This window comes from Paralichthys olivaceus, chromosome 3 (assembly GCF_024713975.1).
Source record: "Paralichthys olivaceus isolate ysfri-2021 chromosome 3, ASM2471397v2, whole genome shotgun sequence".
In the NCBI taxonomy this organism is placed as follows: Eukaryota; Metazoa; Chordata; class Actinopteri; order Pleuronectiformes; family Paralichthyidae; genus Paralichthys; species Paralichthys olivaceus.
The window spans coordinates 11966744-11988865 of NC_091095.1; the positions used below are offsets into that span (position 1 = coordinate 11966744).

At 40.5% G+C, this 22122-nt stretch overlaps 2 protein-coding genes across 7 annotated transcripts; both read right to left on the reverse strand.

Annotated features, from left to right (window-relative positions):
• Window positions 1-32: 32 nt before the first annotated feature.
• mcoln2 (mucolipin TRP cation channel 2) lies at window positions 33-14708 on the reverse strand. The gene is made up of 14 exons (XM_020081157.2): window positions 14549-14708; window positions 13812-13965; window positions 12821-12994; window positions 11953-12109; window positions 11692-11770; window positions 11509-11605; window positions 11259-11358; window positions 10608-10720; window positions 10213-10362; window positions 9402-9503; window positions 8770-8892; window positions 5480-5686; window positions 4992-5125; window positions 33-695 (listed from the first exon to the last, which is right to left on the reverse strand). Exons 1-14 carry the CDS (start codon window positions 14590-14592, stop codon window positions 659-661), a joined length of 1671 nt encoding a protein of 556 aa, XP_019936716.2. The 5' UTR covers window positions 14593-14708; the 3' UTR covers window positions 33-658.
• Window positions 14709-15053: 345 nt separating this feature from the next.
• On the reverse strand, window positions 15054-21703 carry clcc1 (chloride channel CLIC-like 1). Of its 6 annotated transcripts, none has more exons than XM_069521962.1 (12): window positions 21540-21699; window positions 21153-21288; window positions 20928-21035; window positions 20548-20658; window positions 20176-20397; window positions 19822-19962; window positions 19623-19722; window positions 19096-19193; window positions 18706-18852; window positions 18024-18611; window positions 17654-17696; window positions 15356-17371 (listed from the first exon to the last, which is right to left on the reverse strand). In XM_069521962.1, exons 2-11 carry the CDS (start codon window positions 21285-21287, stop codon window positions 17694-17696), a joined length of 1653 nt encoding a protein of 550 aa, XP_069378063.1. In that variant the 5' UTR covers window position 21288; window positions 21540-21699; the 3' UTR covers window positions 15356-17371; window positions 17654-17693. The 6 variants fall into 6 exon arrangements, with proteins under 6 accessions (XP_069378060.1, XP_069378061.1, XP_069378065.1 ...); XM_069521961.1 differs by adding an exon at window positions 17859-17909 and having other exon boundaries at window positions 17234-17371; window positions 21153-21699; XM_069521959.1 differs by lacking the exon at window positions 17654-17696 and having other exon boundaries at window positions 15054-17371; window positions 21153-21334; window positions 21399-21700.
• Between the last annotated feature and the right edge of the window lie 419 nt (window positions 21704-22122).

Consider the following 22122-nt stretch of genomic DNA (forward strand, 5'->3'; position numbering starts at 1 on the left):
TACTCTTATTATGATGATAATGAAATTTAGAGAAAGCTTTGGAGCTCATTTATTCTGTGCACTGAAGAAATTCATAGTTCTCTTTCATCATTAACATTTTATATCAGGCTCCCACCACTGCTTGTAATATACTGACCATATAAATAATCACATTCATTTACAGCTTTGACTTCTAACTTCCTGCCGTTTCTCTCAAAGCTCGGACATTTTCGGCAAAGACAGGAAACGTTTTCTAACAATGAACAAATAAAAAGATTGGCTTTGATGTTGTCTCTATGACAACACTTGACAAACAACATACATCTTGCATCACGTTGCCTCCAACGGGTGTTTGAATCTATATTCAACTTCAGAACAACGGTAAATCCAGTTCTTTGGCAACTAATGAATATGCATGCCAGAAAAAGGCAGAGTAAACTCCTCGTCAATATCCTGAACTCCAACAGATACAGTCCAATAACAGGTTGGTCCATTAGTCCCAGTACCAACTCTTCCACCTGAGCTCCAGTTTCATGAGGACTTGTTTGATATTGCACTTCACAGACGGTTATCTCTACGTATCCCAGGTAGGCATCTGAAGTCTGTGTCAGACATGTGAGGTCCTGTTCCCAGCATCCTCTTCCTCCACGAACCATCTCATCTGGAGGTGGGACAGTTGTCAGCTGATCAGTATGATGTCGTCATTTTCTGGAACTCTGTAAAGACATGATCAAAAAAAAAATAAAAAAGAGAGACATGACATCTTCAATCTCTCATCAGCAGCACCATATATGAACGCGTCAGGTCACTAGTAGGGATGGTCACACCTTTACAATATCAGTAATTTTTTATTGAAGTCAGGCATCAGGACTGTTGCAACTTTGTTTAAAGGGGCTTCTTTATGGGAATGGCAGCAGTTTGATAAGATTTGACATTATCATTATCAGCAGGTCTTCTCATTATGTTTTCAATTAATCAATTAGCAGCTTTCTGCTTGTAAAAGGTCAGAAAATAGAGAAAAAATAGCCAACTTTAATTGTAATTGCTGTGTTTTATTGTGTTAAAGAGGCTCATCTGTGAATCTTTAATAATCTCCTGTTGAGCAACTAAACTCCAAAACTTGAACATAATTATCTGATGACAGCTGTGGGAGTTTTGCTCAAAGTCCCAGACTGTTTCTGAGTCATTTTGTTTTACGACGTCACATCCAACTTGTATCAAAGGTCACAGGAATTCAAGATTCAGCAAGACACATGGCTTGTTCAGACTGGTGAAGTGTCTCTGAAGTCATCCTACATTATTAAAGTGTTGATGTTGAAATAACCACACACACACACAGGTCACAACAGACACTTCGTAGAATTCAAACCATTAAAAGTGTTGTCCTGATTCTCTGGGCTTCCACCTGGATGTGGGTTTGGCCCTGCCACCAAGGCATGGTTAATGGTAGGAGGCGGATTAGTGGTGCAGTGGTTAGCCTCATAGGAGGATAATTCTGGGTTTGAACTCTAGTTCGACCGGGGTCTTTCTGTGCGGAGTTCGCATGTTTTCACCGTGTGGGTTTTCTCCAGTAACTCCAGCTTCCTCCCACAGTCCAAACACATGCAGCTAAGGGTTAACTGGAGACTCTGAATTGTCCATAGGTGTGAATGCTTGTTGATCTCTATGTTGGTCTTGGGATTAGCTGGCGACCTGACCAGACTGCACCTCACCTTCTGCCCAGTGCCAGCTGGGATTGGCTGCAGACCCTCATGACCGTCAAAGGATAAAGTGGTACGACACCATTTACATTGATATCAGTATTCTGATATTAACCTGATTAACACAATAGTCTGAATAAGATGCTGCCATGTGAACAGCATTTTTTGATTAAGCCTTTGAACTAAGACACGTGCAGTTTTCCGACCTTAGTGACATTATGTAGAAATGCATTAGTCTAAACTGGAATATAATATTTTGGAGTTTGAACAGCATTTTGCAGATGTTTAGGTTTGATTGTAAATAAGATGTATAAATAACCAGGAGATGAAGCTTCTGCACAATAAGAGAGAAAACACTAAAATGGGTAGACAGTGGAATACAGTGAATCTCATAATCGAAATGATCACAATAATCAGAAAATGATTCATGGATCTTGATTTAAAAAAAATAAATCAGACACATTTAGGGGGACTGATATTTAGGAGTGTGTTCAATTTGGTGCAGATCCAAATAAAAATCTGGATCGAATGAATTTTAATGTGGTTTCATAACGGGAAAGTATGGAGGTATGCGCTCTGTTGAGTGGCATTCTCGATATATCGTTATAGATAATGAACGAATGGATGAAAATGAAAATCTCCCCGTGCATCTCAAAACAGCTTCCTGTGTCCAAAATGTTTGCATCCCAGAGAAAACCGCTCAATCTATCTCTGTTACATCAAACCTACAATCAATTGCACATTTCCCCTTTATGATCAGTGGAAGGCAGTTTCAGCTCTCACACACCAACTCCCAGACTCTGTTCCACAATCTGCTGAAGCCATTTGAGGATGTGAATCTTTTCATGGAGAGAACATCCGTCGTATGGATCAAAACCATTTCTGGCCTTATTCTGGATTGACGCATCACTTTTATGTACGGATTAGTGCTTCTCTTTGTCAAATGTCTTTCAGACAGGATATCCGGTATTACACTGTATGTAATCATATGAACTGCAACCAATACATTCAAGCCTAAGTAGCACATTTGAAATCCAAATAGAAAGTCATGCGACTGCAGCAGAGGAGGATAAACAGTAGGAAGAGGCTAATTGTATGCAGATGAAATTTCATCCACTGAGCTGAAATGTTTGGGCAAAGCGCTGATCTAATTTTTGACAGTGATGCTCATAAAGAGGAAATTTTAGTCAGGACGGAGGCTGCAAATGGCTGCAAATAAACAAATTTGTAACTTGAAGAGAGAACTTCTAATGACAGAAAGTCACCCAACATAAGAGGCCAGTGGTATTTTGCATTCATTGCCACAGAGACGATGTACATTCAGCTGCCGGTCCTGCACTATTACAAATGATCACTTAATGGCTCTGTAACTGAAACTGCACTTCCATAAACACTTAAAGGCTTCCAGAGTAGAAGGACAGGCAGACCGCACAGGGCGAGTGTTAATGTCTGGTAAAAGAATAGTGATGGAGGAGCCACATAAATCCATTAATAACTTTAAAACAAGAAAAAGAAAAGTTTACTTTTCTGTTGTTACTGAATTCAGTTCTTTTCCACAGATTTTTACAGAGTGAGCAAACATTTGAGAATTCAGTTGTTCGATGACAAATGACTTCTCTGGGATAAACAAGGAGGAGAGTGCAAGGACATTTATGGAGAAAACAAGCCTCCTGTTTATCTATTTCCTGGAAATACTGTACATTTAATTGATCAAAACTGAATAATACATGAATTCATTTTATGAATCATTAATAAAGCAGAATTGAAAGTGGGGGAAGGAAACCACAAGTGCCGACTGGTTGATGTCTGCAACTTTTCCATTTGGTAGAAATGCAATGAGGAAGAGATGACTTTTCAACCTGCTCTTTCTGGTGGATGACAGAAAATGGGATCAAGAGCATCTCATTAATTATCAGAAATACCTGATTACAAAGAGAGAACAGAGGATCAAGTCCAGTATAAAAAAAAACCGCACATGCACTAAACCTCACTGTCACCACATTAAAGAGAACTGGAGTTAAACTTTCACCCATCACACTCGAATCATAACTCTGTCCCACTAACCGCTGAGCCTCAGCAAAAACTTCTCCATTTGACAAAAAAAACCCTCAGTGTCGACCATGGTTTATATGGGAGGTAACACAGTAGGGGGGGGGTGCAGCGTCCCAGCGTTCTCCCTCTGTAATCAGCCCATCACTGGGTGTGTCTGCATAGCTCCCACCGCTAATTTCATTGCTCTCAGACCACGTTCAGGCCGAGCCAAACCGCAGCGTGGAGGAAACAGTCTGCTGCCTCCAGATGATAGAGGCTGGCTCGGGGAGGAGGAACGAGCAGAAAACGGGCGACATATAGAGACATATGATGACTTGCTGGAGTGTAGTGACTCTAAATTTACTGTGTGACTTGCATCTATAGGGACTGTTGCTCATATTTCCCACATGAAGTGAGCTCAGTTTTGTTCCTGTGTACTTGTGAATGATATATGACACAACGGGAAATAAAACTATATCTTATTCTAAGTCCTGGTAGATCTTTCACCACAAAAATTTAGAATTAAACCGCTTTCCGACAAGAGCTCCGGATAATGTACAGACAATAGTTTTTGGATGATGTCTCACATCTGAAGAACGCAGCAGGAGATTCTCTGGGTTTTCCAGGAACATTCATGTCAGGGGTGACACCTGCGTATAGTATTCAGGAGTCAGGACGTGACGTACAAATTCTGCTGCATAGATCATGTGTTTTTGTTTACAATTCATCAACACCAGCGTCGGCCCTTATCACCAAAAACTCTCCGATCTCGTTGTCTTTCCAAGTTCACATCTTACTCAGGATACACGCTTGCTGTAAATGGGTTCACTCGGATGAGCTCTGGCAGGAAAAACTCTGGAGAATGTCGGTCATTAGCGTTCTCACAGACCCCTTCAATATATAAAGAATATCCAGAGTTCAGTTCATGTCTGAAGGCAGCTTTAACGATATGGATGCTTCTCACATTGACAGCAACCGTCTCTTGTTTTGAGCAAACAGCAGAAAACGTGACCTTGATAATGAAAGAGTGTCAACACAGCGCTGCCGATGCTGCTCTCTTTTTACATCAATGACTCTGTGGGAAGTGCAGCGCAACAATATAACAAAACAATGATCTCTGAGCAACAAAGACGTCACCAAAATGAAAAAGCAGAACCGTTTTTCAGACAAATCTTGAGAAACTCCTCAGCTGAGGCATGCAAGTGGTTTTAAACAATGTGTGTGTGTGTTTGTGTGTGTGTGAATGAGAGTGAAATGTTATCACTGGGGTTGCTGTCATACCGTTGGCAGCAGCAGAGCACAGAGTTACTGATGTGAACATCTGTCTGACTGCTCTCCTCCACCACAGGGAAATCCTTCAGCTCTCTGAGGAACTTCTGCAGGTCTGTCAACGGGAAACCATCCCTCTGGTAGTTCTGAGAGCGCCAACAGAAACAATAAATCAGTGTAACAGACGATTTTAGACACAAAGACTTCATTTTGATTTCACAGTGGAACATAAAGACAAAAAAAAATCGAGATGCATTCTTTAAAGGACACTTAAGTAAACAACTACTGACAGTAAATTTGCTTATTATGCTGAACACGTATTATTGATTACTTGTTAGTCTGTGAAAAGACAAAAACCTAAAGAAAAAACTCAAAAATACATTTGCTCAACTAGAGCCAGATGATATTTTGCCTTTTTGCTTGTAAAAAATAAATAAAAATCTAAATCATTAAAGATGAACTTTCTGTTGATCAGGCTCAGTTAAGAGAGGAACGAGTACCTTGATGGTCTCGTAGGCGTCTGTGATGAGGGCGATGAAGAGCGACAGCACCATGTAAATGAACAGGGAGATGAAGGAGTAGAGGTACGCCCGACTGAAGAGCCACACCAGCTGATTTTTGTCCTTCAGCTGGGCGAAGGTCACGAACATGTCGTCACCGTTCAGAAGGGAGAACAGGCACTCGGCCACGCGACTCAGGCCCTCGAACTAGGACACATGGACGAGGAGACATTAGTTACAAAGTAAACACACAATAATAAGTCATCACAAAGACAGTCAGTCGGACCAGTGGCTGCGTACGGGACGTTTGAATCCACACAGAGAGATTAAAGATGTTAAGCAGGAAAACAGAAGAAGGAAAACATACGTTCTTTTAATTGTTTGATCTCTGATGTTTTAATGGAGATATTTACATTTTAAGGCCCCTGAACTAAAGAGGAATAAATAACACAACCTATGAAGTTGTAGACGCCGTAGGTCTGCAACTATTAGTGTCATTCTTGATCATGCAGATTATTTTTCATTTAAACGCCAGAAAAAAATGATCAAAAGCACAGGGAGTAAGATCTATTATTAATTATTAACGCTCTAGATAGTTTGACAAATGATGTTTTTATGACTCATCTTGTATTTTGCTGCCATTGCAAAGTACTTTAATGTATTTGTATTTGACATGTATTTTGAAAAGTGCTCTTTAAATAAAGTGTATTATTATTAATACGTGTACAAATACTCTTTCATGGCCATAGACCTTCTGAGTTATCACGGCACCTTCTCGAATGTGATGGCTGGAGCTGTGCCGCTGCGGACTGACATTTGCAGTCGGTTTCGAGAAGAAGTGCAAACAGTGATGCAAACGTCAGTGTACATCTCCTCAGGACACATACACTTTACATGATCGTTAACAAATACGTTCAGTTCCTTTTGTCTACTTTGTCACGTCCTGCTGCAGGTTCCTACAGAGAAGGAGCAGGACATGTAAAGCACCAAACTGTGCGACAGTTGACAGCGGTGGACTGGGGAAGACAGAAAGGCAAACACTCAAGACAGATGATTAAAGAGGCAGAGTTCTCCAGGATGAGATCGTATCTAAAAACAACATCCCACTGCGACGGTATGGATGCAGGGCACAGCACTTGAGGACGGGTGGGACGGCCCGAGAACATTCTGTGTTTATTCCCTCGGTAAATAATCTGAGGATCCTGGAAGGGCCAACAGCACTCGACAAGGGACTCCCCCTGCTACCACAATGTAAATATCATGATGGAGTCTCAGAGGACACACTAAAGGACCTGAAACCTGCAGCTGAGGCAGCCCTGCACGTCACTGTCACTTCTTGATCCCAGAGGAACTGGAAAAGTGTTTTCTGATGTATATACATATGACACACTTTGCATCCACCCACAACTTATTTACACTTCAGTTTTGTGACTATCAACACTTTTCTATTCGCTTCATCACTTGACCTGGAGTGGCGGATCTCAGTCTCAGATCTCACATCTGTCTCTTCAGCAGTATGAGCTCTGTCTTGTTTAGACACCAATTGCTGCTCGCACGTCCGTAAATAATTTATCTTAACAGGCAAGGACAGGCCACACACACACACACGTGTTTACCCCGATGACACTTGTTGTCCAAGGAGTGAGTGCCATCTGTTCCGAAGCCTGCCTGGTCCATGCCTGCTCAGATTTCCCCCAAACTGTAGTTAAATTATCTTTGGGTTTTATATTTTAAGAACATACAAAGACACACACTGTGTTGTGGTATTTCTCGTTATTTCTTAAAACAAATCTGTTATTTATCATATCCTGTGCATTTCTCTCTCTGGTGTTTGAACTGAAAAGAAGTTAAGAAACTATTTTGAGCGGTTACAAAAAATCCCTGTGGTTTAAAAAAAAAGACTGGTGGCTTAGAGGTTTTTCATCGCATGAATCCTCAAGTCCAGGGTTGATACATGTCGTCTTACAACATCTCTCCACCCTTTTCCTCAACTTATATATATTTATTTCAATATAATCTTGTTATTCAAAAAGAAAAACACGTCTCTGGTCATTTGAACAGTATGTAAAAGTGGAAAAGATGCTATTTTCTGCACACGCATGAATGTGTCACTTAAAGATTCTCAAAATCTGAAAGAGCTGCTGTCATCGCTGAAGCCAGATTATTGGCAAAACATATACTGACACCTAGTGGCAATACAGTATATTCGAAGACACATAAAAACCTGAGAGAAGCCAAATGCCACGTTAAGTTATTCCAAGATAAAGAAAAGGCTGTATTTGTCATTTCTTCAGGCTATAAAGTTAAAGTGGAAAATAAATCAACCAACTCTGACTGTTTGAGAAAGATTCACTGTTAATCACCTGTTATAGTTCAAAGATGTTGACAGAATGAGACTGAACTAAAAATTCCCACCGCTGTGTTCTACTTTTTGTTAACGTCTGTTAATGAATTTGGTTTTGATTTGTCAATGAGCTCAGTCCCAGACCGTGCACGTAGCATATTCATTCATGCACCCTAAACCATGATGAAGAATAAAAAAGTATTTAAATGAAGATAGTATGTTGAGTTTTACGATAAGTAAACGATAACATTAATTCAACTGGCTCATCTGAAAATGGTTATTTTACTCTGAAATGTTTATCCATACAGTGTACACAGCTAATCTACACTTGTAAACTCAATATTGAATCAATAGTCAATGTTAATCCATTGCTTTCCATTGTTTGCATAAGTCCAGAGTTGTAAATCAACCATGACGTCGTTTTCAACATTGTCTTCTGGTTAAGTTGAACTCCTTGAGATGGATCTCGTTATCAAGGGGGTCCAATATTTGTGCTTTAGAGGAAGTTTATTATTAGTCTGTTCATCCACTCGTCTGTTAGCGCTGCCTTGTCACATTAGCCACCTTTTTCCCACCATGCAGTCACTTACCATATGTTTCCATGTGAAACAGGCAGCAGCATCTGAGAGGGAAACATTTCTGTGCACACCCTTAGCCAACATGAACATTTGCATCCGGGTGATTTACTGTGTGTTTACCTGTCAAACAGCCTGTGTTCTACATGCCACAGTTTCATACAGCCCATGGGCTCATGGTGTCAACCCCCTCCACTGTTTCCATTCGGATCTACACTGATCTCATACACGGCCTCAATCCAACTGACTGGAAACTGTTAAAGCAACAGAATCCTTGGATACAACAAAGCAAGTGTCCCATAAACTCATAAATTGTGTTCTCTAATCTGAACTTCAGGCCTCTGCTCTCCTCCCACCAGCTCGTTGGTTACCTTCTCGTGGTACGGGCCCAGAACGATCCAGCCGCAGAAGGTGTAGCCCAGGTAGATCATGCCGGCACAGCAGCAGAAACGCAGGACCTTGGGGAAGGCAGCTTTCATAGTTAGAATCAGCACCTGCGGCAGAAACACGGGAAGTAGCAAGAAGTTCAGTAATGAAAAAAGTTAGTTAAGGCATTTGATAAGGGACAAACAGGGACTTAAAAAAACCTGTAATACAACTATGAGCATCTTAAAATCTCACAATTGCTCAAAGTTTCAAATACAAATGAAACTAACCCCTCAACAACATATTGACAATACAACGACACACGGTCTGCACACAGCTGCTTGTTTGTGATGTGGTTCATCCAGATTCAAATTGTTCTACTTCAACAAACACATTGTTAAAACCACCTTTCAGCAGCTGTGTTTTTTCTATTTGTATACTGCTGTCTGTATTTGTTGTACTGTGTCAGTCCCGCCTATGGTTGTATATTAGCATTCTTGCTCATCAACATATTCAAGTTAGTATCTTATGCTAATGTTCTTTATTTGGCTCAGTCAAATAAGCAAATAAATAAGAAGTCTCTCGACTGTGAGAACAAGAAAAGGCCTCGTGAAATAATTAAAAGTTTTAGGCTCACGTTGTATTTCTGGAAGTATCCCAGGTATCTGATCACACCGACCCACACCAATAACGTAGATGTTCCCAGGAAGATACTGCACACATCATAACTGGTCACACTCTACGAGGGAGAGAAAAGAAAAATAACAGAGATGACAGTTTGCTTTTAGTCTGAGGTTTGCAGTCTTAAAAATTCAAATTTTAAACTCATTTTAACTACTGGGCTCAGCATTTGTGTTGTAGTGTGATATGACTGGTGTGGATTATTTTATTAGGGCTCAAAGTGCATTGAGGAAATGCAGAAGAGGAAATACCCATCCTCGGTTTACTTAAGTTTTTCATTCACATTGAGGCTCTGATTTCAAATGGAAAGTTGAATGTGTTGGTAAATCCAGTAAATTGAACCTGTTGAACTTCCTGTTCATCAGCAGAGTTCGTATATGGAAATACCTTGTTCCCTCATCCCAGCAAATAATAAACATTTTTCTTAGTTTTTCTTTAGTGTCTACAACGAGTCCTTTGCTCCAACTCCACCTGATGATGAGCAGATGATTCACCAGCGATTCCCTGGATTTTATTTCTCAGTTACTTAATAAATAACAGACTGTAAAATCAAAGGTGGCACTGGCTACTCAAAAGTTTGTTTCCTGATTTTTTTCCTGATCTGATAGAACACAAGATTTCTCTCACGCTCTTGTTAATCGTACACACACAGGGACTTTACCCTCTCTTTTCTATTGCATTTATTTTACATAACCGCTGCAGTAATATTGGCCAGTTACCTTTGGACTGAAGATAACAGCAACATTATCTATATAGAGAATTTTTACCTTGGCTTGTATTTCCATCTTTAATATGGTTCCAACTATGGCCAAGAGGTCGCTGGCGATGACGAGCACGTACCAGCCGTTCAAAAACTCCCTCTGATCGTCCTCACACACTTTACGATGGTAGTTCTCATGGAAGAATCTGGAGAATCTCTGAAAGCATAGTGACACAATAAAAAATATATATAACTATGACAATATATCTACATGTGGTGTGGATAGTGGTGTAGATGCTTTATCAATGGGTGTTTGAATGAATTTTGCTGATCATTTGAGGGAAATGAGAAAGACTGTAAGAATGTAGAATCACAAAATACAGAAAGAGGAAAAAGAAGACAGGAACTAAAAACGTCCTGTACGATATTTTGCAGAGTGAGCAGAGGCGTGAGAGTGCTGACCTGGAGTAACCTGACAGCCAGCACGATGGAGCGGCTGCACAGCACGGCCGACGTGATGCAGACCAGGATGACGAAACCGTCGAATATCAGGAGATAGTGTGTGTTCTTCTGAGCTGAAACAGAAGGAGTGCGTGAGCGTGACTGTTTATCTCTTACATAGCTCCCTCACACTCGTCTCTGATAAGAGCCACTCCGAGGGAAAATAACAGTCAAACAGCATCAGGCCTTGACACTGAAGGTTTGAAAAAGACTTTTGATGGGCTTATTATTTGGTTTCCTTATTTCCAGAAGATGTGAGATTTGGTGCACATGCATTATATAGAAATGAATCAAAGATACTTTTATTGAAGTTTGACCAGCCACACGTCACAGTATGACAGATTTCAGAATTAAATGTGAAAAATATAATTCATGATTTCCTGTATGGAACTCATACAGTGTCCATCTTATTATATAGATAACATTATATCATTTTTATATTGCATTTTATATAGTGTCTACAACTGAGATGAATTTCAAGTGAAAGGAGCTTTTATATATTTTTACTATAAGAACCAGACAATCATGTGCAGGATTTTCAGCCTTGGCAGAGGTATGCGCTCTACTGATTGTTGTTGTATTTCCACCTTTTGTTTGACTACTCTAATTTACCTGTTCCTGATATCTTCCAGTCCCTGCATGTGCTGCTCTGACTGTCTATGTCCAGGAATATTTTCACCTTCCCGCTGTGACACTGGTTATCAAATGTTATCTGAGGACGAGGGGAAAAGGAAAGTAGATTAGTTAAACAAGGCAGTTGCATTTAAAAATTAGTACGATCAATGTTTAAGAGCTTTTAAGTTTCTGGACACTCTCCAGATCGTGTCACTCCATGATGGTAAGTGTGAGAGTGTTTCTGTACCGTGACATAGAAGGAGTAGCAGTCAGGTAACTCCCGTGAGCGCACTGTCTGCAGATTGATGCCCTTCAGCTGGAAGGTTATTTTGATGTCGACCAGCCTGAAACAGAAGAGGATGAAATAGACTTAAATAAAAAGTCCTTCTAATGTTAGCAGCAGTCACAGAGAACTGATGGAGCTGTGTACCTGTAAAAGTCCAGATTAAAAAAGGACGAGTTGTAGGTTCTCTGCAGGTTTCCAGTCTTTGGATCATGGGACACGCAAACTGAGAAACAGACGAACATAGACTTGATTTTACAGTTTAAGTAAGATAATATAGTGATTCTATAATTGGGTCATACGGTGTGATACAGTATAAACCAATACACAAAACATGACACAGAGTTTATGATCACAGCACAAATGTTCCTGCTGATTTTCAGATGAAATGTGATTGTCCCCTCACACCTGTCTCCAGCTGCGCGTCTATGTCGTAGGCCTCGTCCGACGGCTCCACGCTGCCTCTCTTGTAGCGCTCTTTACACAAGACCAGCGGGAGCAGTTTGCCGTCATCATCCTCGCCGTAGGTGATGGGACCCGTAGAGAGACGGCCCAACTGGCTGTACTGTAAATATCACATGACTCAGGTAAAACACACTGTCACAAGGTAGATAACACAAAGCTGGAGAAGCGACGATCGTTCAAACACAAAACTACTTACTTAACCTCGAGTTCCACTTTGTTTTACAGGTTTTCCAATAGTTTGAAAGTAAGTTTATAGGAGCATTAGCTTCACAGCTGGGTTTTTAACATGGACATTTAGAAAGCTGGTCAGTCACATAAATATTACTGATCATAACAGTATTCAGGTTTGTGATTATTTGTGTGCAGATGCGCCTTCATTTCTGAATAAGGGTTTATCTCTGTGTCTGCGGCCATAATATGATTTTTATATACATGTGCATACATATATATAGATTTTATACACACAATAACAAGAGACTTTAAAAATCTGATCATAACCATTATTCTTATGCCCCCCCCCCCCACCCCTGGTTGTTTTTGCATAATCTTGTAAACTACCTAACAAACAAACATCAGATAAGACACTTATGACAACAATAAAATAAAAGGCTTTATTAAGCTATTTAAAAATGTGTATCTTAATTTACGTTTTGGCCAAGGGCTGTATTTTTTATGTCCTAACAATAGCAAACATTTGAAACAACTTCCTTCAGGACACGGACTCTACATCACAGCCACCTCTTTTAACTTTTCTGATATAAACAGGAAAAACAGGAATTGTAAGCGTGTAAGTTGAGGAGGGGGGACTTACCTGATCCAGGACATAAAACAGGCTCTCATTGACTCCATCTTGGGTGTAGACAGCGACACTGTAGTCGTCCTCATCCACACCAGTGTAATCCTTCAGGAAGAGGTTTTTCAGGGCCATGGTGTTCTCCTCCTTAAAGGACACCACCAGCTGGTTGTTGAGGCCGAACAGGATGAGCTGGAGGACCACACCACAATCACAGGAACAATCAAGAATTAATTCAGTACATTTATTCCTGTTTTTGGAAAACAGCCAAACTTGTAAAACGTTTCACAGTCTGCTGTTGATTTAAAGGTTGGTGTTTACTTTAGAATAATTAAGTCCAAACTCACACACATTTCTCTCAAAGACACAATTTTATATGTGTGCTTTCTCTGGACTTGGGGTCTGAAAACACCTTCAACTTTTTATTTTATTCATTTAATCTCATACTTTTACTCCAGCTCTGATCTTACAGACTGTTAAAATAATTTTATGACAGTTAAATGTACTTTTGTTTTAACCTATTTCTCATCTGTAACATCTTTTTTCTTGGTTTTCTTATTTTCTAATGATTAATATAAAAAAGCATTTAATTGTTTGCCCTCAATTCTTCAGCTTTAACTTGTAAATCACCTTGTAACTGTGTTTACAAAGGGACAATGGAGTTTCTAGCTGTTTTAATTGCAGCTACTTTACTTCTCAACTAATGAAATGAGTCTCGAGTTCAACATAAGAAACAACAATACATTTCTAGTTTCTCAAAATAACAAGCAGCCAATAGCAAATGCATGAATCAGATACATGGAAGGAGTCCATTTATTTCATCATCTTTCTTAGAAAAAAAAACTAAAACATTTAGATGACATGGAGCCCTGCTGGTTGTAAAGTTCCACACTGATTCATGCTGCACTTGGCTGCTTGGTTTGGACCGATGAATGTATGAGGAAACATTTCCGGGGAGGCTCTGATCTCCAGCTCTTTGCCAAATCGGCACAAACTCAGCTGCACATACTTGTGTTGTGATCATGACAATCTTCAGGATCTGAACTCCCAGTTTCCAGGGGATGTGTCGTCGGGTCCTGTACTTCTCACACGGGCTCATGAAGTAGTACCTCAGGTCATCTCTCAGGATCTCCTCTTTCACAGCATCTTGAGTCATGACAGAACTGAAACAAAATAAATCAGCATGCACGAGCTGTAGTTAAGGAAACACTACAAACTGTTCCTGGCCTTGTCCTGTGGTCACCTGAGATTTTTTTTATTCAGATTTCACACTGAAGATGTCAGGAGTTAGAGCTGAAGTTGAAAAACCAGAAGTGAAAGTGTGAGCAGTTATTTCAGGATGATTTTAGTTGAACAACAGTTTTTTAGTGCAGCTGTCATCATCTCTCACAGGAAGGACTTCATGTACTGAGTATACACAGGCTGCATTCATCAGGCAGCCCGGCTTTAAGTCCAAGGTTAGCTCCATGAGTGCACTCTCAATATTTTCCCAACGGTGTGTCTCTCACACACACACACACACACACACACACACACACACACACACACACACACACACACACACACACACACACACAGTGAGTTGTGTTCTTTACCAGAAACTTATAAAGTAATTAAATACTCCTAGTTTTGTTGTTAGTGTGAGAAAATGATATCTCAGTTACATAATTACATGTTTTATTTATATTGCTATATCTCACAAGCCTTGGTGCGTGTGTTCTCTGAAAGATTCAAACTGACCCTCACCTGACTGAGTTGCTCCTCTCCAGATACCGACCCAGTAGTTCCATGATTGATTGATTGATCCACGTGGACGCTGCAACTGATCGCGTGCGCTTTTTATCAGGTTGACAGTTGATCCGGAGTCAGACCCCGTTCAGACCAGAGCCCCTGCGTCACCACGCAACTTACGAGCAGCCAATCAGGACCCGAGTCCCAGGAGGAGCACAGGTTCACAACATGCGGTGCGAGGCCCTCCAGCGGCCACTAGCATTTACTTCACTGTTTTCAATGATTCAAATTACATGAGACTCTAGTATTATTTGTTAATATCATTAGTGATACTATTATTAATAATAGCATCAGTATAATCATCATCATTATTATTATTGGTTGTAGTAGTAGTAGTATTTATGTTAATATTATTATCAATACTATAATTATTACTATGTATAATCATTAGCATTATGTGTGTTTATGTGTATGGGCATGATTTATGGCAGAGATGCCAAAAACATCCACACTTCAGACATTTGTTCCTCATAATTATTTTATATTGCAAAATAGCTTTAATGCAACACAGTGCACAGATCCTCACCAGTTTTAAATCAGGGACAAATATGTCAAAATCTACATTAAAATGTAAACTCTTTCGTGTACAGCTTCTTCTCTTCTAAACAGTGACACAACAAAAGAGTCCGACTGTCTCTGTGTCTTAATGACCTTAACGAACCAAGTGTTGGCCGTGCAGCAAATCACTGTTGGCCAGATGTTCCTAAAGTTTTACTTTACGTCATACTGTATATTCCAAATGAATCATTCGGTATTCATATGTTCTGATTTAAATGAACTGCCACTTGCAGCTGCTATACAGTCTTTAATTATTTTTGTGCTTCTTGTGAGAGAGGACATAAAGACTGAAAGAACACATGTTGCTGTAAACTAACCTGATCACTAAGAGACGCACCACTGATATGTTCTGTATTGTAATGGCACAGTCAGATATTACTCAATCATTTCCAACACAGGAAAACAAAAAAAGCTCACTTCTCCTCTGTGCTGTCTTCCACTTATTCACCATGTTGTAGGTTTCCCATTCGTCATACTATGCATGATACACTATTTAACAAATTTACAACATGCAACAAAAAGAACATGCAGAATCCACTGAGAGGTACTATCCACTGCCTCACTGAGCCCCCTATAATAACACACAGACACATGAAGTTAAAGATGTGCGGTCCGAGGACGTTTTAAACAGTGTCCGTACTAAAACATATTTCTAATGGATGTGATCATAAAATTCTTGATATCAAACATGTTGTGTTTTGTAACTAATACACTTTTAATAACTTGAATAAAGGGTATAAAGAGATTAGCAGTGACACTGAGCGTAACACAACCCTGGAAAACTCTCGTCCTCAGCAACACATCCGCTGAGACTTAAGTCAACTGATGAGTGGCCGTCGAGGAGATTCATCCATTTATAGTTAGATACAGACAAACACATTTTGCCAGGTATACATATAAAGTGGACGTGATCATTTACATATAACCTGCACAAATGATGCTCCATTATGTTCACCTGCTGGTCACTAATGAAACTACAGTTTGAGGCTGGGCAGGGAGGAAAAGTTGAAGAGATGATGAGTCATGAGAGTAAACCTGTAAGTGTAAACCTGCAGGACCTGATTATTACAGCTTTAAACATGGCAGCTTATTTATTTTTTCCATTTCTGAGAAGGATGATTCTTTTATATTAATATGTGTCATGTTGAAGTCAGTGATTGACTTAGAAATTTATGAAATTCAATAATTACAATTGTTTCCATTGCACCCAACGGCATTATCATCCTCTCCCACTTTGACTGTGTATAAAGATGGACGACATGACAGCTCGGCAAAAGTAAAGCCAAATCATCCAGATCGCGCCCTAGTGTCTGGCTGCAGAATAGTTCACACACCCTGCCTCGTCCATGTTAATGGATGGGACATGGAAAACACAACAACTACAAGTCAAATGATGAGTCAGATGATCTCTGTTATTTTAGGTAGTTCTTATCAGACTGATGTGTTAAATGTTCTTTTTCGTTGTAATTAGTTATTTATACAAAGAGGATGAAAAACCATGATTGACAGCTGAGACTGACTCAGGATTTGGTTGAGTGTTTATCACTGGGACTCTCACTCCAAATCACACCAAAAGCGTAAGGTGTCCGCGGCTGTATCCACGATACTTCAGCTCCATTTTTGTACAGGGTGTGGATGTGTCATGTCATTCATCTGTATATACAGTCTAAGCTTTGCACAGGCAGTTTCTCACAGAAGAGGTATCACTGCTGCTCAGCAAAACTTAATTCATTAAGACAATGAATTACAACAAAAATAGCTCAAAATAAACTCATTATTCGTTGATTGTACTGCCAGGTTTTATGAGACCTTTTGTTATCTTAAATTAAATCGAGAAAAATCTTACAGTGTGACAGATGAGACACAAACCAATATGACTCCTCTCTCTGACTGAGGAACACTTTGTCAAAATCATCATGAAATGATGAGAAGATTCACCAAAGCAGTGTTGGTGCCCCATCTCAAGGAAAGGCACATTTGGTTGACTGTGCATCAGCGAGACAAAGTTAGTTGGTAATTACTGGTGTGGTTCCACATTGGTCGGATGTGCTGTTACATTTCAACACTGTCTGTCACAGATGATATGAACCTTGCTGCATCCGCTAATGTGTACGTCTACTCCCCAGGCGCTGTGCTCGTCTCCTGAACTGGAAGTCCGAGAGTTTCAACGTGTGTCACAGAGACAGAGGGGGTCCTGTGTCCGGCTGAGGCCTTCAGGTCCTGCAGTGGAGAAATATATTACATTAAAATGGTTAAACTATCAGCAAGTATGTGTGAGATACATTCAGTCATATACATTTTATTGAGTAAATAAAATGATTGATTTTAAGCAATGAAGCATCTTACTGGTTTCATTTCCTAAATGTCTGACACTGTCTGACATTTACTTGCATACTACATTATTATAGTATGGTATTATGTATTAAAGATTATTCGCTTCAACCACAAATCCATAAATGGTGATAGAATTCTAAAAACTAAATGATAACTAAATTTACTCACATGCACTGGAATTCAAATTCTTTGTTACTTTGTTACAACTTTACTGATGAGAGGAAAAAAGGAAAAACATCTCTGGTTACAGAACACATCGTTTATACAGTGTTCACAGTTTACTAACAGAACAACACAAGCTACAGCTATTATCAAATCATAAAAGTTAAACCACTGGACAAAATCATGATCTAGTAAATAAATACTCATTTACCAATGTGTGAAGCAAGTAAATATTCACCATCCAATTAGTGAATGTGTGATGCTGAAGCATTAAAAAACAACAAATAGGACGTTTAATCACAGTTAAGAAGCACTATCACATGTCTCAGGTCTGATATTATTTAGAGGTTGTTTTTTCTTTTTTTAAATAACTTACCTTGACATCAGTTTGGAACGGTTTTTGTTTGGCCGGCTGAGATCTGGGTGCTGCGTCGTCTCTGCTGGGTTTCTCCTGATTCTCTCTCACTCTCATAGGTTTGGCCTTGGGCGTGGTTTTAGTTTTTGCTTGGGCTGTGTGAGCAGCAACACTTTTGGCATCCACTTCTTCTGGCTCCTCTATTTTCTCCACTTGGATTTCTGCATCTGACTCCTCAGTCACATTCTGCTCTGCCTCAGGTCTTCCCTCCTGTTGCTCAGTGTCCGTCTCATCCTCACTGCGGGCAGCTGCTTGCAGTGTCTCCACAACCACCCGGGCCTTCTCCTCCCTGGGTCTGTTTGGATGCCGCTGACGAACCGGATTCCTGTGTGCCCTGCCATCGTCGGCTTGCTGCCTTGGACGTTGCTGCCTTGGACCTTGCTGTTCTGCATCATTGCCTGTTAAGTGGCCAAGGTCCGCGATCCCCTGGATTTGAGCCTGAGGCTGCTGTTGCGGTTGTTGGAGCCCAGGAGGAGGTGGACCCCGTCGACGTAGAGGTGCAGTGATGCCATGCAGGAAGGCTGCATTCACACTGACATACACAAATACCTGCAGAGAAATCAAACGAATACACCAATATATAGAGAAATCAGATTTAATTTACTGTGTTACTCATGTGTCAGTGAGAATTTATGGTCTTTACCACAATGACGATGACGATTGTGAGGAGAACAGGGATCTGCAGGGTAACTGGTAGATCTTTGAGGAGGGCTCGAAGAAACTCACTGATCCCCTGGCCAATGTGCTTCAGTGGCTCTGTGATGAAAGTTGTGATGGTGACGGAGATCGCCTACACAGAGAGGGATGTTGAAATCATAAGTGATTTTTCATTTGCACACAAATATAAACATTGAAAACTAATATAGATTTAAAATAATTAAGTGAGAACCACAGGAGTGTTGAATGGGACAAAATTTACAAGAAGTAGTTAACAAGAGGCCTCAAAGCTGGAAAATAACAGTCTTGTTGCAGAACACTGGATCTTCTATGTATTGATGTCTTGAAAAAAAGAATTAATAGCAACTACACCCACCTTGGTTGGGGGTACCAGCAGAATGGGGTTGACGATGATGAGTTCATAGTATCTCTTACAGGGGTCGTCCTGAAGAGTCCAGGTGCTTCTGAACCACTCTGCAAGAAAAGATAATCAGTGAGTCAGCGTGTTGCAGCAGCTGAGAGTGATGTATTGTACATCTTAAATTTAACAACACATTTAAACAACAAGCCGATCATGCTGATATAAAAACAAGACAGTGAAGGTGAAAGGATCGATATTTGGATGCAGCAGATCCAGTTATTAATATATTTTATTCCTAACATTCTTCCTTATTGTCAAATCTTGGTGCCTACATTACCCACAATGCCACGCAGCCAAAGATAGATTGGTCAATCTGCATTATAGCTCAGCCAAATCGCAATCATTTTTTGAATTATAAAAATAGTCATTGATATTATTCTTTTAAACATTAAACACAAAAGAAAAATTTGCATTTTCACAAAGCTGAAATTGTTTACAGAAAACCACAAAGACACAACATGTTCCTCTTGTTATCAACCTACCTTTTAAACTGTCGCTCCAGTCAATTTTCTTCATGCCAGTGCATTTTTGATATACACTGTCCATCTTCGCCATGTTGTTTTGGTGCTCGGCAAAGGCGATCTGGACAAAAACAATGTAACGGCATGAAAAGATTTGAATAGTCTTCGAAAACAAACAAAGAATGACAGCAAGAGCAATGGAACTGAAGGAGCTCCTCACCTTATACAGATAAAACCAGTTCCAGACAAGACTGACAGCGAAGCAGACAGCAAAGAGTCGATTGAACTGCACGAACCAGGACACGGTCGACCACAGCTGAGTGCAGATGATGGCCATCATGACCAGAACACACAGCCCGATCTGGAACACAAGCAGAAAGAACAGAGGTCAATTTATCTTGTGTGATCCCTGTAATGACTGATAAAGTAAGATCTGTTTTCAGCTTCAGATGGATGCATAAACAAGATACTAACGTTTGCAATCAAAAACCTTAGTCTTATTTTTAAATCTGAAAGAGCGACAGTTAAGGCTGTGACGGTATGGAATGTTTCTTACCGCGACGATAAAGCTCACCTTTATTAGTGTGTCCAGCTCCACGCCAAAGGTGTCCTCAAAACGCCACCTCCAGGCATCGTAGTCATGTGGTTTAAGATTCACTAGTATCTGACTGACAGCAACGTCGAGAGCCCCGGTTCTCCAGTTGTCCTCACCATCCAGAAGTGCCTGAATCTCTGTGATGGCTTGTTTAGAAACTCCTACTCTGGCATCATAGAAAGCATCTGAGGAGTCAGTGGGCTGGGGAGAAAAGAGACAAGTGAGTTAAAATGACAATGTCCTGTTTTTTTTACTTTATGCAAACTACACCTTCTTTCTGTTAAATCACTGAAGCAGAATGTTGTTAGAATAAAGTTTTAAAAAAAGGGTTAAAAAAAAACAAACACCTACCAAACCGAGTCTTTGCATTTCCTTCATGAGCCTTCTGAGGAATCTCCTGAACACTGGGTTGCATGATGACTGCTCTGAGAGGAGTGAGATCTTCTTCTTCTGTTCTTCAATCTGAGTAAAACCAAATCAGAATATATTTACAGCAACAATTTTAATTTATATGTTGGTTGTGTTGTTGAGGCTGTGTCTATATGAGTGGTTGGTTAGAGGAGTGGTGGGTTACAGGAGTGGTGGGTTACAGGAGTGGTTGGTTAGAGGAGTGGTTGGTTAGAGGAGTGGTTGGTTAGAGGAGTGGTTAGTTAAGAGTCCTCTTCTCTCTGTCAGGGTGGTGCTGGTGTGTAGCCTGGTTCTAGTCTCTGCATGTGAAATAAAACACCCACCTTCTTCTGCAGATCTGCTACTTGACTGCTGCACTTCCCCAGCTCGGCCTGGCTGGTGTCCTCGGTGTACTCTCTTCTCTTGGTTGCCACATTATCATAGTGAGCCGGCTGCAGGGTAGAGACACATAAAAACGTGTTACTGGTGTCATCACAGACGGGTCAGAGCAGCCTCTGGGTATTCAGGACAACAGAAACGTGAGTGCAGACAGATAAACATCAGCTCACCTCAGTGGGCTTCCTCATGGTCCTGGAGGTCGAGTCATAGTGGAGCATATCATACGGGTCGACCCAGTCATCGTCCGCCTGCTGCCCCACAGCAGAGACGAGAACCAGGCTACACACCAGCACAGTGAGCACCATCCTGACAGAGAGAAGAGGACTCCAACCACTCCTTTAACCCACCACACCTCTAACTCACCGCTGCTTTAATTAACTACTGATCTAACCCACCACTCCTTTAACCAACCACACCTCTAACTCACCGCTGCTTTAATCAACTACTGATCTAACCCACCACCTCTATAACTAACCCCTCCTCTAACTACACCAGTGTTTGTAGTTAGCTCGCTAACATGGACGTGCAGCAGGAGGAAAGGGAAACCTGTCCCTCACCTGACTTCTGTTACATCCGCGTGGAGATGAGACGAGACGAGGCTGACTCACACTGAGCTCCACGAACACACGTTCATCTGAAGTAAACATCAACCTGCTCTCCACAACAACAGCTCATCGATACAACTACGAGTTAGCGCCACAACCTTTGACCCGGAACGAACGGAGCACACTTACACCGCAAAGGCTCATGGGAGTTGTAGTCAGTCACGACCGGCACTTTATTTTTTTATTTTTTCGGGGACGGCGACTATTTTCTTGATGATAAAAACTGAATAAATGACATGTGAGGTGGAAGTACATGTGTGTTCTTAAAAAAAAAAATGGAATACATATAAGTTATAAACATGACAAGCTAAATGTACTCCAAAAATATAACATGAGAAGTAAAAGGATTAAAGAAAGAAAAAGAGTACAAACAATAATTAAGTAATTAATGTCGCAGGCTGTTAGTGATGATCAGAGATTTCAGATAGTTTCACAGTGAGATCCACTGACAATGATTGATAACATAATGCAGAAAAGAAAACTTGATTATGCTGATTTGAATTTCTGCTGCATGAAACAGGGAAGTTATTTCACT

Coding starts and splice junctions, on each gene's coding strand:
- mcoln2 (XM_020081157.2), bottom strand. CDS start 14,592: ATGGAACTACTGGGTCGGTATCTGGAGAGGAGCAACTCAGTCAG. Junction 5,687..8,769: donor TGGGCCCGTACCACGAGAAG/GTAACCAACGAG, acceptor CATGTGTCCTAG/TTCGAGGGCCTGAGTCGCGT. Junction 696..4,991: donor GTGCTCTGCTGCTGCCAACG/GTATGACAGCAA, acceptor ATGTCTTTACAG/AGTTCCAGAAAATGACGACA.
- clcc1 (XM_069521959.1), bottom strand. CDS start 21,287: ATGGTGCTCACTGTGCTGGTGTGTAGCCTGGTTCTCGTCTCTGCTGTG. Junction 21,036..21,152: donor CCATGAGGAAGCCCACTGAG/GTGAGCTGATGT, acceptor TCTACCCTGCAG/CCGGCTCACTATGATAATGT. Junction 20,659..20,927: donor TAGCAGATCTGCAGAAGAAG/GTGGGTGTTTTA, acceptor GGTTTTACTCAG/ATTGAAGAACAGAAGAAGAA.